At 49.2% G+C, this 20,392-nt stretch overlaps 1 protein-coding gene across 1 annotated transcript; it reads left to right on the forward strand.

Moving 5' to 3' along the window:
- Positions 1-5,266: 5,266 nt before the first annotated feature.
- Positions 5,267-18,660, forward strand: Eps8l3 (EPS8 like 3). The gene is made up of 19 exons (NM_001106463.1): positions 5,267-5,404; positions 7,246-7,300; positions 7,440-7,504; positions 8,935-9,093; positions 9,353-9,502; positions 9,673-9,728; positions 10,168-10,325; positions 10,413-10,531; positions 10,689-10,809; positions 10,891-10,952; positions 11,163-11,237; positions 11,561-11,709; positions 15,400-15,481; positions 15,697-15,731; positions 16,197-16,389; positions 16,568-16,696; positions 16,997-17,070; positions 17,547-17,679; positions 17,897-18,660. The coding sequence occupies exons 2-19, from the start codon at positions 7,270-7,272 to the stop codon at positions 17,906-17,908; spliced, it is 1,803 nt and encodes a 600-aa protein (NP_001099933.1). The 5' UTR covers positions 5,267-5,404; positions 7,246-7,269; the 3' UTR covers positions 17,909-18,660.
- Positions 18,661-20,392: the final 1,732 nt, after the last annotated feature.

The following is a 20,392-nucleotide window of genomic DNA, read 5'->3' on the forward strand; positions in this document are numbered from 1 at the left end:
TTCGGATAATCTCTGTACTCTCTTCTTAAAAACAGACTTAATCACCTTCTAATAATACCTGTCATTAAGAAGTAGCTTGTCTAACTGGGATTTTTTAACCCAAAATTCCTGTGGAGCCCATGTTAGAAGGAATATGAGTATCCTGAAAGACTTTCTAAACAACTTTCTTTAAAAAGCAGCTTTTAATCTCTAACTCTCTGAGCTGTCACTACTTATCACAGCAGGGGACCTACCGGGCTTTGTTTAAAATTCCTGAGCTCCAGACATCAACATGGTGCTGGCCTCCTCTCAGAAAACAAAACTTTCTCTCAACTCTTAGGATTACTAGTGGATTCTTGCCCACCACGTTGGTTTGCCTGATTGCTGTGGGAGAACCCAGTCCATTGTGGGTGCAGGCACCCCTGGGCTGGCGATCTTAGGTTGTCCAAGAAAGCAGGCTGAGCAAGCCCTGAGGAGCAAGCCAGTAAGCAGCACCCCTCCATGGCCTCCGAATCAGCTCCTGTCTCGAGGTTCCTGGCCTGTCTTGAGTTCCAATTCTGACTTTTTTTTGAATAAATATGGAAGTGTAAGACAAATAAACCCTTTCCTCCCCAACTCCCATTTTGGTGTTTATCACAGCAGTAGAAACTGTAAGACACCAGCGGTCAGGTAGTAATAAATGAGTCAGATGTGAGCTGAAGACAGAGATGCCAGGCCTTTTACCCCTTCTTCATCCTCTTATCAACATCCGCCAGCCCAAGAAGACAGTCAATGCTTCTTTTGAAAGATTTCTTTGATAACGTGGGTGGGTGTTTCCCTGCGTGTAATGTCTATGTATCACAAGTATGCAAGCACAGTGCCTTCTGAAGGCAGGCGTCAGAACCCCCTTAATCTGGAGTTAGAGATGGTTGTGAGTGGCCAGATGGGTGCTGGGTATGGAACCTGGGTCCTCTGGAAGAGCATCCCGTGCTCTTAACCACTGTGCCATCTCCACCCCCTGCCAATGCTTTTTGACAGAAGTTTCCTTCGAGTGCCTGAAACTAACAAGGTGAATGCCATCCTCAAAACTCTCAGGGCAGAGTCATTATCCACAGTAAGGCTACTGCTCATCACTGATCGTTGATCAGCAGCATGGCCTCTAACAAAACTTGGTGATTTTTCTATTATGCATTTCCTGGGTTTTATTTTAAAAGGGGGTGAGTAGCACTGAGGTGAGCCTGAATCTCTCTGCTCAACCATCCTCCCCGACGTCTGCACCAAATGTGCCAGAACCACCCAGTGTTCCAAGTCCAAACCCCGGCTCCTCTGCGTGCTCCCTCCCTCTTCCAGTCCTCTGCTCTACAATAGCACCTTTGTCTCCGGTGCATCTGCAGCCAGGCTGTCTTCACTGCCCACTTCCCATCCAGGTCCCTGCGGTTCTCCTCAGCTCACCCTCCCACCTCATTCCAACACATCCTCCCAGCCCAGGCAAAGGCAAAAAACTACAGTGCACAAATCAGAACATGCCACTCCTCCACTTCAAACCTCAGTGTCCTCCCACAATCCTGAATGGAAGCCAGACTCCAGCAAGACCATGGGCCACGTGTTCTGGCCACTGCCTACCACCCTGGGCTGCCACTCCCATACCCAGTCTATCTGGATTCCCTTCCAGCCACATGACCTTTGCCTGGCTGATCTTTTCTGACTCTCACCCACTGCTTTGTTTCATGAGACCCAGCTCCTTCTTCCCAAGGTTCTGAGGTCGTGTACCCCAACTTCTTCCCAACCTTCATACCCTCACACTACAATCCGTACCCCTCCCACATTGTCCTCCCTTGCTTTTCAGGAACCTGGTTATTATCATTGTGTGAATTTGTCTCTTCTACCTCGGAGATGTAAGCTCCCGGGGAAGGGACCTTCATCTCTCTGGTCCACTCCTTTGTTTGCTCAGAGAACTGTTCCCCCCACCTACCCACCGCATTCCAATAAAGAGCTTCTTCCTCCACAGCCCTTGGAGTTTGACACCTCAACAGAGCCCATTCTGGCACTTCTAAGGGATCCAGGCCTTCTTCCTGGGTAAAGATGGCTCTGAGGGCTCCTTGGTCCCTTCATTTTGAGACCTATGTGCATGCTGAAGTCCCCATCGGTAGCCTTTTTGTATAATGAACAGCCACAAATGGCAAAGCCTTCCAGGCTACAGCAGAAGTCACTTCTGTAAAAATCTCAAGAGTCTTCTACTAATAAGTGATGAAGAAATACACATACCCTATTATCTGCTGCTGCATGTGCACACACACACACACACACACACACACACACTCACACATACATACACCACATACACACACATACACACACATGCACACACATACATACACACACATACACACACATACACACACATACACATACATACACCACATACACACATACATACACCACATACACACACATACATACACATACATACTCACACACATACACACACATGCACACACATACATACACACACACACAAACACATGAACACACACATGCACATAGACACACACACACATACACACACACTAGGAGGGGGAGTAAGTTTGGGATATGGTCACACCCAGCTTCTCACCATGCGTTTCACCTCTCCACCCCAAATTATTGTTATAACTTCTACCTGACATCCCCTTCCCTCTTCTTTTCTTCGCTGGAATCCTTTCTGGCCTCAAAGGTTGACACCATCAATTGCCCCTCAGAGTGTCTTTCTGATGCACTCAAACAGACAGAACATAGCCATTTGTGCCTTCCACAGCACCATGCAATGTTTGTTTACGACTCATTCTCATCTCGGTCGTCATAGAGACTCAGAGATGGGGCCACAGACCTCAGTGTGATGCAGGCACTCACAGAATGACACACGTAGCAGGTATCTGGAGCCAAAGGCCAGAATCATCACATCCCTAGGCAGAGAGAAGGAGGTTTCTCAGAAGGCAAGAGTCACCTGAAGACTGTTTCCAATCGGTATCCTAGGCAGAGACAGCACCCAGTCAGGTGCAGAGGCATGACTCAAATAGGATTACAAAATGTCCTCCAAGTGCAGGGTAAAGTCCAAGTAGCATCAGGTGGTGGGAGATAAGGCGTATTTACAGCAGGAACCTGGACTTCAAGGAGGGACTCAAGGGGAGCTGAAGTGGTTTTGGTTCAAAAATGAATAATCAAATCCCCACTCAAGGAAGATCTTTATCCATCCACAGCCAAGGAGGCAGGATTAATAAGAACGAGGGTGGAGGCAAGGTGACAAGTTATTGGACTGTTGTAGTCAGAGGCAGACAATCTGACAGTCTGAAGGAGATGACCACAGAGTGGGAGAGGAGGGATGGTCTGCGTACTGAGGAGGAGCCCACACATGGGGCGGTGGGGCTGGCTGATGTAAGGGCTGAAGGGGGACTAATGAATGACTCCAGTTCCCCCGTGGGACACCCACAGGTGGGACCATGGCAGAAGGGCATGAGATATTTAGAGGGAGGTGATGAGCTGTATTTTGAAGTGACTGTGACTCACAAGTGTGTGTTCTAGCGCCTGGCACGGTGCCTGGCAGGAAGCTGCGGGGCAAACTAATGGATGAACAACGAGAGTTCCCCCAGTCTCTGTAGCCTCACTTCCAGGAAGATTCTCTCTGAGTTCTATTTCCTTCCCACCCAAGCCCCAGCTCCTCATTCACAGCCAGGATTGCTTGGGACTCAGAACTGTCTTCCCAAAGAAGCTCCCTTCCCCATCCCTAGAAGTGAGTGGCCTGGCCTCTCTGTGCTTCCTAATGCCCTGCTCTAGTCAACTTCCAAGCGCCTGGCACCAAAAAGCTCCAGTCCCACAACTCTAAGGACACCCAAAGGATCATGGAGTTCACGATATTGAGAGTTCCTGCTGGTACTCATCCTAGTCCAAAGATGTCGGCTAGGTCTCTATTGTGGGTTGAGTCTCTGCCCAACTCTGTTTCCAGGTAACCTGTGGAAATCCTTGCTCTGTTTACGTTGACTTGAGAGACAGGGTCTGGTCTGAGTTGGGAAGAATGAGGTCCTGGCTGGTCACCCAAGCCAAGCCTGAGAATGAAATATGACTATGGCCTTGATGAGGGAAGGCAATAAAGAGTAGGTCATTCAAACCTGGAAGCGGTACATGTGGCTAAGACCCCAACCAAGAGAAGGCCCAGGGAGGTCTAGAGGGCTAGTTCACATAGGATCATGGCGTGGTGCTGATCCAACAGGCAGTTTGACCTCTAGGCCCCAGAAATTGGCTGCCCAATGGACTTCCCTGGGGGCTCATACCAATTCAGGTCCTTCCTAGGTCCCTGGACTCTAAGGCCATCAGAACAATGCTGCATGAATGTTGGGAGCAGGACATCATCTCTCAGTGGGTCCTGAGGAAGCCAAGGACAGAATCCTGACTGTAGGCGAGTTATATGATCCGCATGAGTCTTCTCCACACATCCTAACCCCAACAGGGCCTGAGGCTCTGTCCCAAGAGGCCTAGCTCCCACATGAGCATCCCTGCCCATCCCCCCTTCCTTCTACTTCTGCCTCATTCCTTTCATGTCTGTTTATGTCTGACTTCCTACTCCCAGCTATGAGTTTCCAGAAGGTAAGAAGTCTGGCCTGCTCCAGGCACTATAGGAGGTTTTTAAACAATGCAACTTGCAGGTACTAGGCGGGTTCTTGAATATCGAAGGGAGGCCTTGGTTTGAAGGTATCTATCTATTTAGGGTAGGGCAAGGTGAGGAAGAAAGAGTAAAGAACAAGTGTGGCCAGGGTAGAGAGGGGACAGAAGGTGGACATGACCAGGACGAAAGAACCCTCATTGTCATGCCCAAGTGACCCTAGCTCAACTCCTCTGACAGGCCATGTTCTATTCACAGGCAAGACTTGGGCACACACCACACCCATGAGTGCAGCACATTAGCATAAAACACACGTACCAACCCAAAGCTTTGCTTGGGCCTCTGGTCCATCAGTAGCCTGTCCCTAACTCAGAAACTAGGCTCACGAGACCACATATTCCTTTTCTTGTTTGTGGCCCCAGTGCCTGATGCTAATCCAGGGGCCCCAGAGGAGATATGTAAAAGGTAGGGAGATGAGGGGCCACACCCGAGGCCAGAGGCCAACAAGGAGGAAGCTGGGGAACAGGGGTCTCTGGTGAGGCTCTGGCACCTGTCAGCATACTTACTTAGGTCCACTACAGTGCTGTGCGGTTGGTGGCCTGAAAGGCCTCCCCGCCCTCTAGAGTCCAAAGACCACAGGTGTGGCTTCCTCAAAGCCTGCTTCCTGGCTCTCAGGCCACCTGATCACCAGTAGGTCTCTGCCTGCGGCGCTGGCAGAGAAGCCAAAACAGAACTCCCTCGGACAACACTGGACCACTGGCTCAAGCATCGGCTTCCTTGGGAGACCAGACACCAGACTGCACTGGGAATCAGGTAAGAGCCTATCTCCAGCGAATAGCAAGGATTGGAGATCCTGGGGCCAGCATGGACACCGCTGTGGCTTCCTATGGTTGGGACATCTTGTGGTATCTTCTTAGATTCAGGAGCAAGGATTAGCCTCGGGAACTTAGACACCTGCTGGAGACCAGGAAAGGCAAGGAGCTCTAGAAGGCTTCCTCCAAGGTCAGCCTTATAAATATTCCTTCCTTGCTCTATACATACCTATGTATACAAGGGAGAGCAAAGGCCAATGCCTGACCTTAAAAAGGCCCAGGCAGGTCAAACAGCCCCCAGCCCTGGAGTGTAGTTTCTTTAGCAGTAGCTGTTATCTCTACCAGCCAACAGGAGCCCCTGGTGACCTATAGGGACCATCCTGATGTGGAAGACTGGGACAGGGCTAATCTGAAAAGGGCTCCTTTTTCTTCCATTTAGAAGCAGGAATTGAATGCCACAGCCTAGAGGGTGACGGAAGGTAGAGGAAAGGAACAGGATTCTAGCACCCTTTGCTCTTCTAGGAAAGGGGCTCTCCCTGATAGGGGAACAGAGATCAGCTGCTTGTCTGTGTTGCCATGACGCTCACTTGGAGAATAATTTTTTCACCTGTGAGTCACCTTACCCGCTCTCTATCATTTTCATAACAGTCCCCATATATGGGCGTGGGTGCTCCCTTACACTTTGGTCAGGATATTCCAGGGTTACAAAGAACCCAAGTGTGCCAAGCCGATCGATACATGAAGACGCACAAAACTGTGTTAAAGGCACATGGATAACACATTCTCTTGACACACACACACACACACCCAGCACATACAACTGCATGACATTTAATTCCACTCCATCTCAAAAGATGTGTGTTCTAGTGCGGCCCTCCTCTATGACCCACTACCTAGTAACAGGGACACATTTGTAAGCCACATAGTTCCGGTTCATTTCCCTACTAAACAATCAGTGTGACCCTAGGCCTGTTGTCCTCTTTGAGTGGCAGAGTCCTCATCTGAGAAGTGGGGATAACAGCTTCAGGTCTGGGGTTCTTTTGAGTACTTGCTGGGTCACTGAGGCAAATCCCTTAAAGCTACGCTCACCACTTGGTGCTGGAGAATTACCAGTTGTCAGGACTGCTGTGACCACTACTGTTGTTAGGGGGGAACGGGCAGCGCTGACAATGGCATCTGGGAACACTCTGGGCAGGCTGTGGTTATACCAGGCAGTTGGCTGTGAGCTGGATTTAGGGAGTTCAGGTGGGGAGGGTCTCTGGGAGAGCATCTGGGAGCACCAAAAGGAAAAGAGGCAGGAGTGGTGGTCAGACATCAGATGAGTGTAGGTCCCTAGCAAGTTCCACAGAGCACCTCCCACCGCAAGTCTGTCTATCTTCTATCTCTAATCTAACACACACACACACACACACACACACACACACACACACACACACACACACACACCAGGCAGGGTCATTAGCTGGGAGCTTCCTCCCTATTTGCAGAATTAAAACAGGGCTTGCTACTGTAACTGAGGCCTCTGCCCTCCCAACAGAAGCAACTCATTCATGGTCTCTTTCACATCTACTCCCAGAGTAAGATCTGAGCCCAGATTCAAATAATGGGAAGCCATCCATGTAGTGCCCCCTGCCCCAGGCAGGCCCCTCCTCCCCTGATCCATGGTCTCCAAACCTAACAAGATGAGGACTTCTGGAGCAGGACATCAGATGGCTAGATTGGTCCCCTGGAGTCAAGGGCTTTAGTTCTGGTCACAGAGTCCCCAGGTCAGAGCAACAGCAGCCAAGCCTTGTACTCCTGTTCCTTAGTCCGATGACTGTCTCTGGTTTATTGTGATTCTAGGAAGCTGTCCTCAGCAGTGTCGACATGTCCCGGCCCAGCAGCAGAGCCATCTACTGTAAGCTTCATTCCTTTCCTTCCCTGCTCAGTCCCACTCTGGGCCAAGCTCTCCAAACCCCATCTTCTCCACTATCCCTGCAATTGTCCAAGCCTCACCTCCCTTCTGCTGCCCACTGCCCTTGACTTTGTACCCACAGTGCACCGGAAGGAATACTCCCAGAGCTTGGCCTCAGAACCTACCCTCCTGCAGCACAGGGTGGAGGTGAGTACCGCTGGGGCCAACAGTTTCTGAGTAGAGCTAGCATTCCTGTGTGCCCACTGCCTTACCAAAACATAGAAGCCTGACCCTGACACAGCAGCTCGACCTGACTGAACTCTGTGGAGTCAGTCACCTATCTTGAGGCCTAAGGGTCTGCCGAGCCAAGGGGAGTATAGGATAGTTCCAGGCAGGTCCAGCTAGAGGTTGTGGGAATGGGTGCTGGGTCCCTAGACAGAAGTGACAGAGTAAATAGTCAAGAGCCACAGAAAGCTATCTTTTTGATCTCCCTTGTTTCCCAGCCCATCTCCTGCACTTTGTTCAGGATTACACAGGGCTGCTGGGGAAAAGGTATGAGGGTTGCAGCTATAAGGGCCAATGTCATAGAGGGGAGAGTTATCCTGCACTCCCAGACCGGGTCGAGCCACTGGAATGGAGTCTTTGGCCCCACCCAAGTGGACAGCTGGCACTTGGTGATCTGGTCATTTTAATTGGCTTTAAAATGACAAGGATGTGGTCAGAAGAACTTTTTCAACTAGGACATGGTAGGGGTCACAGTGCATGGGAGTAGGGGATGGACAGAACCCACCCCAGCCTCTGGTGTTAAGAGACAAGTAAGAAACTCACAGTACAATAGAGAAGGGGCTCCCCAGCCACTATTTAGCTTCTCTGTAGAGTAGGGCTGAGAACTGGCTTCATTGAGACCCATCAGGTGAGAGCAAGAGGAGGTGGGCTCAGGGCAACAGGCTATTGGGCTCTGCTGAATTACTGGCAGTGTGGCCGCAGGCTGCAGCTGTTCAAAAGTGAGGACTGACAGTCCAGGGGCAGGAGTTAGACTGATTGTCCACAACAGGAATCTGGCGCACAATTGGAGGATGATTCAAGAAGCCAACATTTGGCTTTGGGAAGAGAAGAGGGTGGCTAAGGGAAATGGCACGGACTTGGGGGGAGCCTGAGAGCGCTTCAGGTCTCTCTGTGCAAGAATCAGGAAGAAGATCCTTGACCTTCCTGAGAGCCCCGCAGCTCTGGGTTGGCAGAGCTGGAAAGACATCTGGGTATGGGCAACAGGTATGGATAAAGGCACGGGTCAGGCAAGTGAGGTCACAGACCTGGGGACAATATGTCCTAAATGCAGCAAATGGACTGAGGAAGGTCCTGCAGCCCACACAGAGGAACATGGATTATTTTGTCGGATGATTGGAACCCACACCAATGACCGCACAGTGGTCCTGGAACACTCCGTGTATCACCTTAGCTCTAGACCTGGAAGCCTCTTCAAGAATCCAACTTCTATGAGCTATATTGAGAAACATGACCTCCCTTCATGGGGGACCAAGGACACACCTTCCTCCCTCACCGTCTTTTCCCTGTCTGCTAACTATCAGGGATCCTCTCTCCAAACCTCCTCCAAAACCAGTCTCTTCCTCTCCCCTTAGCATCTGATGACGTGCAAGCTGGGGACACAAAGAGTCCGGGAGCCAAAGGATGCCTTACAGAAGCTTCAGGAGATGGATGCCCAGGGCCGAGTGTGGAGCCAAAACCTGTTCCTGCAGGTCAAAGATGGCTGGCTCCAGCTGCTGGACATTGAGACTAAGGTCAGCCTTCCCTCTAAACCCAGTCATGGGTCCTAGCTAACCCAGGATGCTATAGAGCAAGGATCAGGCTCTCTGCCTGCTTCTCAGTGCCTCTCCACATCCAACACACATCTCCAACCAGGTAGAGGCAGGGTGGGAAGTAGGGAAGAGGCCTAAGAATCAGGATAGAAACTCTACCAGCCCACTGAGGGCAGGAATGACCCCTTCAGGGGTCAGTGTCTCTCGGTGACCTCACTCTTGGCCTTTCCATCTGTTTTAGGAGGATCTGGATTCTTACCGCCTGGATAACATCAAGGCCATAGATGTAGCACTTAACACCTGCTCCTACGACTCCATCCTGTCTGTCACTGTGCAGGAGTCTGGCCTGCCAGGCATCAGTACTATGCTGTTCCAATGCCAGGAAGTGGGGGTGAGTGACTGGATACGGTGGCCAGGGGTGGAGTCTGGTGATCGTCACGCGTGCGCGCACACACACGCACACACACACACACACACACACACACTCACACACACACTCACACACACACACACTCACACACACACTCACACACACATTGTAATACCTGATGCTTCCTTCAGGCAGAGCAGCTGAGGACAAGCCTGCAGAAGGCCCTGGAAGAAGAGCTAGAAGAAAGGTAGGCTGCCTCTGCCCTGTGACATATGGGGTTTCTTAGCTCATGTTTAAGGGTCACATCCTGGCTGCACATTAGGAGAACTCATGATTCTGGTATCTGACAGACACATGCCTAGAACTAATGAAGGCTTAGACCGATGAGGGGCATGGAGAACATGCTGAGTGTACTAGATACTATCTACAGAGGCTGATATAGAACCCAGGAAAGCCCAGGGACTGGGCAGAAGAAACATGATGGAGTCAGGGAGGCTCAAGTAGAAGCTACGGAGGAGTTGGGTTCTTAGAGAAAGATGGTGAAGTCCATGGGGCAGAAGTATGGGCTTAAGTTTCTCTCTGTGTGTCTCTATGTCTCTCTGTCTCTCTATCTCTCTGTCTCTCTCTCCCTCCCCCCGCTCCTCAAGATGTTATCAAAGTTATATCTTTCACTATACCCTCAACAGACCTCGATTTGGAGTCCATCATCCAGGCCAGGACAGATGGAAGGGGTCTCCCCTGCAAAGGCCAATCCCTATACATCAGGCACCCCCTCTGGAGCAGAGGTTCTCTCCAGAGCCCAGGTTTCCTCCAGAACGGCCACACGACATGACCCCAGAACGAAGTAAGTTTGTCTGAAGGCAGGTATTGGAGAAGGTTTGGATCAAGTCAAAGAAGTTGTAAGCTCATGATCCCTCGCCATCCACCACAGGCATCACGCCATCCTCAAGGTCCCTGACACACTACCCAAGTGCCCGAGAACCCAATGGCTTCACTCTGCCTCCTCCCCCGAGGCGTGCTCCCTCTCCTGAGAACCCAGAGAGGGATGAGGTAACTGAAGGTGGTCAGGGGCTTCCAGACTCCCCAGGTAGACAGGGCAGAGCTGGGAACCAAGGCTGGGAATTATGGGATTATAGCAGGACCAGGGTGGGGAGTTTTGGGGTTTTCATAACCATCTACTCAAGGCCATGTGTTGTTGGGGGTCCAGGAGGTGCTGAACCATGTCCTAAGAGACATTGAGCTGTTTTCTGGAAAGCTGAAGGAGATCCAGGCAAAAAACAGTCACAAGAAGATAAAACTTGGGAGAAAAAAGAAAAAGTACCAAAAGGGTAAGTGCTTCGTGCCAGGCGAGAGACGCAGGGTCATCTTGGGAGGACTCGTAGACCCCACCTATATTCCTTCTCCCACAGAGATAACACAGGCACAGTACATCGACTGCTTCCAGAAGATCAAGTTTAGCTTCAACCTCTTGGTAAGTGGTTCTGGCCAGTTCTGGGCCCTTCGCCCCTAACTTCCCTTCTCTCTGATGTCAGCTACCCAAGCCTTTCCCTTCTCCAGCTTCTCCTTCTCTTGGGACTTTTGAAGGGTACCAAGCTCTAAGCCAGGGCACAAAACACTTATGGGGTGCTAGGGTTCTGGTGAAGTGGTGAAGATGGTAACCAGCATTGTCCTGTGTCTTCAGGGGAAGCTGGCCTTGCGGCTGCAGGAAACAAGCGCCCCAGAGTTCGTGGGCCTCATCTTCCAAACTCTGAGATTCGTAAGTGGAGGGCAAACAGCCTGGCAAAGGGGACAAGCTGAAGACCAGGGGCAGCAAGGAAGAGACAGAGGCTGGGGAAGCAGCAGGGCAGAGGGAGCTGTGCGACCTACCCTTTACTCAATACGTACCTTTGATACAGGATGTCACTCAAGACAAAACCCCCAACAGACCCGAAAGGTTGACAACAGAGTCAAGGATGTCCAGTCATAGAGGGGCTGGGGGACAGGCAGGAAGTGAGGAAACAGAGCAGAGGGACCCTTGGGCCTTTCCTAGTCCCTTCTGACTAAGACTACAGAGCTCTTCTGTTTCCATTCTTCTTCCAGATCCTATCCCAGTGTCCCGAGGCTGACCTTACAACCAAAGTGATTTCACCCCTCCTCACCCCCAAAGCTATAGACCTGTTGCAGTCCTGTCTAAGCCCACCTGAAAGGACTCTCTGGAAGTCACTAGGCACAGCCTGGACCACCAGCTGGTAAGTGAAGACAAGGGCCATGGAAGACCCAAAGCAGATATAATGTGTGGCCCAGTGTGACTCTGTCACAAACCAGGACCACATCCAGAGAATGGGGAGGGGGGCTCCAAATGGAGTACCCAGCTTTTCACTGAATGCTGCCTTTACCCAGTGAGGAAACATATTTCCTCTGGAGAAAAAGCAGCAAAGCCAGTCTTCTACTAAGGTTCATTTTCACTAGAGACAAAGTGAAAACTTGGTCTTGGGCTAGCTCAGAATTTCACAACAACTGACACAGGAGATGCCACAGATGTGACATCAGAAAGTTGATCCGGCAACCTTCAAGGCAGGAGTTAAGAGATCCAGAGAAGCCATGTTGCTACGGCTGGTCAGAGTGGACATGGGAGCAGTTAGAGAGTCTGGGAATTGGAGAAAGAAACTCACCTAGGCTAAGCTGTCATCACAGGAGCTATCTACAGAGGCCACACATCTGGGCCCCCAGCTGAGAGGTCCCACCTATGTGATAGAACAGTACCAGAGTGGACACAGTGAGAGGCTTGTGGTTAATCCAGTGGGAGCCCCTGGCTTTGCTTCCTTAAGCACAGTTTGTTCTAATTCCTGATAGCAAAGCCCAGGGCTCTGGGCAATGGTTACACAAATAAAGCAGAAGGCGGCTGGGCATGGTGGTGCATGCCTTTAATCCCAGCACTCGGGAGGCAGAGGCAGGGGGTTTCTCTGTGAGTTTGAAACCAGCCTGATCTACAAAGGGAGTCCAGGACAGCCAGGGCTGTATCACACAGAGAAACCCTGTCTTACAAAACAAAATCCCAGGCAGAAGGATAAGTAGGTGGAAGGCAAAAAGAAATCAGAGTTAAGAGAACCCACAAAGCAAAGGGATACAACTAAAATTAAAAAAGCTCATCAAAACCCCAGAGACATCAGCAGGCAGACATCAAGTCCAGAGCCTCTGACTGGGAAAGAAACCTACCATCTGTTTGATGAGCAGTTCTTTTCAGTTCAGGCCCACATGAAGTTTTTGTCCAGTTCAGTTAAAGACATGAATTAGTTCCAATGCAACCTACTTATTTTGATGGTAGAATATACAAAACAAAATATACCAATTTCAGCATATACTTCAGTAGCATTAATTATACTGGTACTGTATACCAACACCTTTTTCTAGATCCAGAATTTTCTCTTCCCAAAAGGAAAGGCTAAACTCCATAAAGGACAACTCCCCATCCTACTGCCCTGAGCCCTAGCTACCTTTGCTGTATGTCCATGAATGTTGGACTTATTCTAAGTGAAATAAGGCAGGCTCCATCATTTGTGATCAGCTGATTGTATCCATATGTCCTCAAAGTTCACCTGTTAGAGCATGAGTCAGAGTTTCATTGCTTTTGTGATTGACAGGTATTGCTTTGTGTAAGCATCAGCATTTTGTTTACCCTTTATCCAGCAATGGACATTTTGATTATTTATACCCAAGGCATCTATTTTAATGGCTTTATTTGTCTAGTTGATAAATGAAGAAACTTATAAATCCTGGGCCTCTTGTAACAGTCTTAGAACCTGGATCCTATGGCTGCACTGGGCTTACATAGCCCTTGGGGACAGCTCTGATGTCTGCCTGGTACGATCAAGATGGGAAAGCAGGGTCTGTAGAGGACTGAGACCATGAGCCCTCAAATGCTTTCATTCAGCCACCTTAGAAATGTTGTTTTATGTTTCAAAAACTAGCATTACTTTACAATTTTGAGAGATAGTCAAGGGGTTGGGGATTTAGCTCAGTGGTAGAGTGCTTGCCTAGGAAGCACAAGGCCCTGGGTTCGATCCCCAGCTCCGGGGGAAAAAAAAAAAGAGAGATAGTCAATAATGTGCCTGCTGTGCAAGCATGAGGACATGAGTTCGAATCCTCAGTACTCACATAAAAGCCACGCAGAGTACTGTGTCTTGTAACCCCCGTGTCAGGGTCAGGGTAGGGAATGGAAGGTCCATGGAGTGCCTCAGCCAGCCTGGCTAAAAAGAAGTGTGCTGCTTCACCCAGGAGGCTTGGTAAAGAGTGGACCTTAGCTTAAAAGAGGTCACTACCTGGTCAACAGAAGACCTGAGCATATTATAGGACACAGGGAAGGCACCAAAGAAGAAGAGTTCACTCCTAATAAGTAAACATGTATTCTACAGTACCAATGACTCAGCCATAGTGCAAGAAAGACAGCCCCTTGCTGCCCCAGCCAGGAAGTACAACATAGTAATAAACAGATCTAGGAGCCATGTACTATAAAGTGAGAGGCTATATATAGTAAATGCAGAGGTGAAAAATTCAACTGCCCCAGTGAGACAGGGAGAGGAATTTCCAGAGTTGAGTAAGCATTCTCAGGCAGTAGGTGTGGAGTCCAGAAATGGCGCAGTCCTGAGCTGTGTGTAAGGGAGAGTGAGCGCCAAGTACCAGCCCCATCCTGGCATTGGGGCAGAGCAGCCTCACTGGGATGTGTCTTCTACAGTGAAGATATTTGTGCTGTGTTGTGTTAAGGAAAGAGAGTTAGAAAAATACTGAACGGATCAGGCATGGTGGCACAGGCCTGCAATTTCAGCTGGAGGCTAAGGCAGGAGGATCGCAAGTTCAAGGCTAGCTGAGGCTACAGAGTGAGTTCAAGGAAAGCTTGGACAGCTCAGTGGACCCTGTCTCAAAAGTAAAAAATGTTTTAAAACGGGTGGGACACAGTGGCAGCAGGCACAGAACCTGCACAGGTCTGGGCCAGCTGGGATCCCAATGCTGAGAGAAAAGGGCTTGAGCCTCTATCCAAAACCTGGAGGCTATCTCTAATCAATAACTGCTCACAAATGAAAATTTAGTTTTCTCACCAGAACAGAGTCTCACCAGGTGTACAAACTACTTCAAAGGCTGGGCCTTGTGCATAGCCATAGATGGCCAGCACAGAACCAAGTGAATAGCATTTTTGAAGTTTTTTTGTCTTTTGTTACATAATGCTTTGTGACAAAAAGGCAACAGTCCTCCTCCTCCTCCTCCTCCTCCTCCTCCTCCTCCTCCTCTTCCTCCTCATCTTCTTTCCCTCCTCTTCCACGTCCTCCTCCTCCTCTTCCTCCCCACCTTTCTCCTCTTCCTTACAGGTCCTTTGTGCATATATTATGTTATGATTTCCAGTTTTGTAGTTTTTGGGGGTTTCTGTATGTGTGTATGTGTCACTGTATGTGCTTTTCTGGAGCCTTTTCTTTGACTCTTTTTCTTCTACTTGTTTATGTCCTATTATTGGTTGGTTGTTTTTGTTTTATATGGGTGGGGATAGGGAAAGATCTGGGAGGGCTTGGGGGAGAAGAAACTAATCAGAACATATTGCATGAAAAATCTCTTTTCGGTATAAATAAATAAACAAATAAATAAGAAAGGGTAGAGCCAGTCTTTGAAAGACCCCAAAGGGGTCTCCACATTACACTACTTTAATTCTAGGGAGGCAACAAAGCTGTACTTAGGAATCAAGATGAGGGTGCCCACTGATTCTTACACTGATGGATGTGCTCCTGAGGAACTATTTCCTCCTTTATGGGTTTCCTGTAGCTTTTCTTCTGTATACACGCAGCATGTCCCCGTTAGCCACAGATCCCTGAGGCTAGGCCTTCTCATCTCCTCCCTTTCTACATCCCACAGGCTGCTACACAGTGGCCCTAGACTCAGCTTTGTTCTCTCCTCAGGGCTGACTGGACGGGCAGCGAACCACCGCCCTACCAACCCACATTCTACGACGGCTGGCAGATCCCAGAGCCCTACTCCACGGTAAGGGTTGCTTAGCACTGAGATCTACACAAAGTTCTTCCAGTCCAGATCAAAATCACAGGACAGCTAAGGGCTGGGTTATATAGGTACCTGTTGGGGACGTGAGCAATGGCCAAGAGGCCGCTGTCGCAGGCCTGTGATGGGCTGGTTAGCCCCTCCCTGCCACTGTGCTGGTTACCTCCTGTTCTAACTCACTCTGGTTTTGTTGCTTGCAGAAACCCCTAAGAAACCAGGATTCTCTTTCCCTCCGGTACGTCACATGCTTAGTGGATTCTCCAAGTCACAGGGAGGGAGGCACAGGGCAGAACCTTTGCATCTGTGAATCCCAGAGATGTCCGTTCCCTTATCCAGACACAGACACGTGCAAAGAAGTCTCTGCTACCTTGGGTGAAAATGCAGTGCCTTAGCTCTTAGCTTCCAAATGCTCCTTGTTGTAGCCTCTGAGTACCCATAGATTATGTATAAAGTGCTCAGAGCAGAACCAAGATCCAGAAAATTTTACCACCGGAAATGTTTTCAGGGACAAAACATTTCAGAGCTTTTCCTGTCCTATAAAAACATCTTCCCTAGTGCCCTGCTAACATTATCGTCATCCAACACCGTGAAACCCAAAAAGTCACCAACAAACCATACTAGGAGCTATCTGGGGCTCTTGTGGCTGGCCAGGGGCAAAATTCTCACTCTTCGTGCATCCCAAATCTCTCTCTCGTGTTAGAGGTTCTAGGATGAGAAGCAGTCTACATTTCCCTCAGGATGAACCATACAACGATAGCCGTGAATATGAGGATTCAAACCTTCCACTCCCCAGCCCCAGCCCTGACAGAACAGCCCTGAAAATGCAAGTCCTGTATGAGTTTGAAGCAAGGAATGCACAGGAACTGACTGTGGCCCAGGGAGAGATTCTGGAGGTGAGGCCTATGCTTGAAGCCAGAAAAAAAGGAGGTAGGTGGGAAGTGCAGTTAGCCTAGAGTGGGCAGCTCTCAGATAGAGAAGAAAGTGGGAAAGGTCAGGGAAGAGACCCAGTCTTGGGGACAGAGGGGATGGGGGGATCGAGGCTCTGGTGGCTGATACGGTTATTCTTGGCAGATTCTGGACCAGAGCAAGCGATGGTGGCTGGTGAAGAATGAGGCGGGACTGACTGGTTACATTCCCAGCAATATCCTGGAGCCCTTGCCAGCTGGAGCCCCTAGAGGCCACCGACAGTCATCCTTTAGGGTACTGCCCAGGCTGGGATACCCAGAAGCCCTGAGTCCTAAGTCAGAGGTGATAGTAGGGAGGCTTAGGTGGAAAACTGAGATGACTTCAGTTCAGTTTAATCAATATCATTGCATGATTCCTTGGTGCCAAGTTCACTGTAAGGTCTGAACAGAGGTTAAGTCAGGGTCTCTGCCAAACTAGAAAACCAGAGGTAAGATAAGGAGCTTGCTGGGATCTCAGTAGAAGGGACCAATATCGGAGGCCGTGCATGTTTGTAAGATGAGATAACCTCTGACTTCTACTATGCCTTGATTCTAGGCTCCAATGCTTCGTCTTAGCTCAAAGCCTGAGGAGGTCACAGCCTGGCTACAAGCAGAGAACTTCTCCACTGTGTGAGTGCCCAGTCCCTTGGGGGATGAGGGGAGAGCCCTATAAGGGGCTCAGGTGAGAACCACAGACCCCTTCCCCCTCAGAGACTTAGAACATGCAACCTAGCTTCCACTGTACATGATGATCCCATCTTGGGCTTTCTTTGTTGAACGAAAGCTGCTTATCCAAGCCTAGGGTAGGGCACCCTGTGGGGAGACCATATGTGACGAAAGAGAAAGGGTCAAGGGTAGCAAATTCTGGAAGAACCTGGGCGGCCACCTTAGCCATCCTTTCCTTCCAGAACATTTTCTTCTAAAGCACTTCTGCCCTCAAACCTAGGAGTTCTGTGGTTCACTGAGACCAAACCAATAGGCTTGTTCCTGTACCTGCGGATACGATACCTAATTCCTGTAACCCCAACTTTCCCTCTCTACACAAATACTAAGACCCGGTATCTCCCCACCCTCCCTCTGATGGATTCCGCCATTGTCATTTACAGCACTGTAAGGACACTCGGGTCCCTAGTGGGAAGCCAGCTACTTCACATGAGACTTGGGGAGCTGCAGATGCTGTGTCCACAGGAGGCTCCACGAATCCAGGCCCGGCTGGAGGCTGTCAGAAGGATGCTGGGGGTGAGGAAGCCCTGGGATCCTGACTCCTATTGAGAGGTTTTTTAATTCTGCTGGGGTGAGAAAGGGAAAGCTGGGGTCACTAGGCATGGGGTATTCCTCTGGGGGCTTAGCTTCATCATTCGGGTGAGTCTTGAAGCTCTAAATCGTATTGGAGGGATAAACTCTGGGGGATCCCTCACTAGTAACCAGCCCCATCTGAATTATGTTCGTCCTTTAGATGACTCATTAGAGACCAGCTCAAATACCTCTAAGACCAAGGACCTCTCACATGCAAGACGGAGTATTGGGTACCCAGTCAGAGCCCTTGGAAGCCCTCTTCCTGCTAGTGGCAAACGATGTATCCCAGATCACACAGCAAGGATGAACAGACACTGAGGCAAATGGTACCCTCATTGGGTTGGAGCCCCTGTCCAGTTACTATTTATTTTATCCTAAGCTTGGTGTACTTATTCCTAGTCTTATTCCTAATCTCTTTAGTCCCAATCCTTCCAATAAAGAGCATCTTGAAGCTTGTTATATGACCCTCCCCTTACCATTTATTCTGGGCCTGACTGGGACCCAAAGCAAGAGACAGCAGGGAGCTGGGGTACTGAGCATGGAAGAGCAGCAACTCTACAACTACACTGAACGGAATGGAACGGAACCGAACTGAACCACACGTAACCCAACCAAACTAAGCTAAACTACAACTGAACTAAGAGAATTCACTGAAACCTAGAGCTGAGGATCAGCCTTCGGGGACTAGGGGACATTCTTTCTCCTCTCTAAATAAACTCCAAAACGAGGCTACATGCACCATCACTATCCTATGAACATTGCTCCCAGCCTAATCCAAAGTTCCTAGTCCAACTGTAGGCACAGCATATCACTGAGACAATATGCTGCTGACAGATGCAGGCTTTGTTCACTCTAGCTGGTGATGCCATAAGTGAGGTACCATGTGCTCTCCTTGTGAGCTTTGTCTTTCAAGCAGTGATTGTTAGGTGAGTCAACCTTGAGCTTCCTGTCACCTGTCACTTCAGTGGCAGTACATAGGAACATTGCACTGGAAGGTGAAAGTCCTCGGGTCCATTGTGTGAACTCAGGCAAGTTGATTCACTCTCCGGATCTCTGTCCTAGGGTTAAGTGAAGGGTTAGGGCTGTCAGTGGCTTGTACTGTCTTTCGGCATATATAGTTTACTTCAGGCTCAAAACTCATAGAATGAACTTGTCTCCATGGAAGAGAAGCTATGCTTCAATTAAGAGAGTCTACAGTCAGGGCTGGAGAGATGGCTCAGTGGTTAAGAGCCCTGACTGTTCTTCCAGAGGTCCTGAGTTCAATTCCCAGCAACACGTGGTGGCTCACAACCATCTGTAAGGAGATCTGATGCCCTCTTCTGGTGTGTCTGAAGACAGCTACAGTGTACTCATATAAATAAAATAAATAATTCTTATAAAAAAGAGAGATCCTACAGTTAAGGTTTGGTGTTCTCATGGATTCAAGAACCCCAATAGGTTAAGATTGTCCAGGAAGTTTCTTATGGCTGAATTTATTCAAGCTCATAACATCACTCAGAACCAAGTATCTTATTTTCAGATGGACTCTATCATCCACTCTCAACTTCCTGGCCTCACAAAATCCTCTCTTGTAGTCAGTAAATAGAGTATGAAAGCAAAACCTTTACCAAGAGAGAGAGGGGAGCAGAGGGAGGGGGAGGGGAGGGGAAAGGGGCAAGCTAGCAAGCTAGTCAATTCAGAAAAGTTAAGATCTTAGAATGGAAGGAACCACTAATTCATTGGCCTTCGTCCATCTTAGAGATAAAACCAGGGAAAATCTACGGGATTAGAAAACAAAAACGTGAGCTGGAGAGATGGCTCAGTGACTAAGAGCACTGGCTGCTCTTCCAGAGGTCCTGAATTCAAATACCGGCAACCACATGGTGGCTCACAACCATCTGTGATGAGATCTGATGCCCTCTTCTTGTGTGTCTAAGACAGCTACAGTGTGCTTATATATAATACATAAATAAATCTTTAAAAAAGAAAAAAGAAAGAAAAGAAAACATGCTGTCCCTCAATGTTTCCCCCTAACTTCGTAGAAAAGACTATGGCAAGGTAAGAGGCTCTAAGGCTAGCCAAGGACCGTGGAGCCAGCAAAACTCATGGAGCATTAGGCCATCCTGTCTGAATCCTGGACCACCCAGGGAAATTGAGTGGTCCATCAATCTTCTCCAAGCTTCAATTCCTCTGTCTATAAGATGGGCAGAACCTAGTCACAAAGTTACTTAGTCTAAATTGGGATCTACTATCAAACAAGCATTCCCTGGCATGCTGGTATGCTCTGTAAGTTTTAGAGTCATGCCTCAAGTTAATTTGTCACTGGCTTTTGGTTTCATAGGAGGAATAAACTTAGACGTTATAGAGTCACGCGTTTCTATACCATTTCTTCTTTATTTTAGCAAATTGTCCTTTTACAAAGTTTGAAGTTTGATTTGGCTAAACTAATGGGGAAACCCTAATTTCCCACACCAGACTTGGGGAGTCCAGAGAACTGTGCTGGGTTGAGAGAGCAGAGCAACTCTGGGCTCCCCCAACCTGACTCCTCCACCACAGCTCACACAGCCTCCCCCTGCCCAGCACTGGCAACGGTTTCAAGCGTCTGCTCACTTTTCAGTCTCCTGAACTCTGAGTGAGCACAGAAGCTTGCTTCTTCCTCACACTGTGGGAGCATCCC

The sequence above is a fragment of the Rattus norvegicus genome, chromosome 2, assembly GCF_036323735.1.
Source record: "Rattus norvegicus strain BN/NHsdMcwi chromosome 2, GRCr8, whole genome shotgun sequence".
Lineage (NCBI taxonomy): Eukaryota > Metazoa > Chordata > Mammalia > Rodentia > Muridae > Rattus > Rattus norvegicus.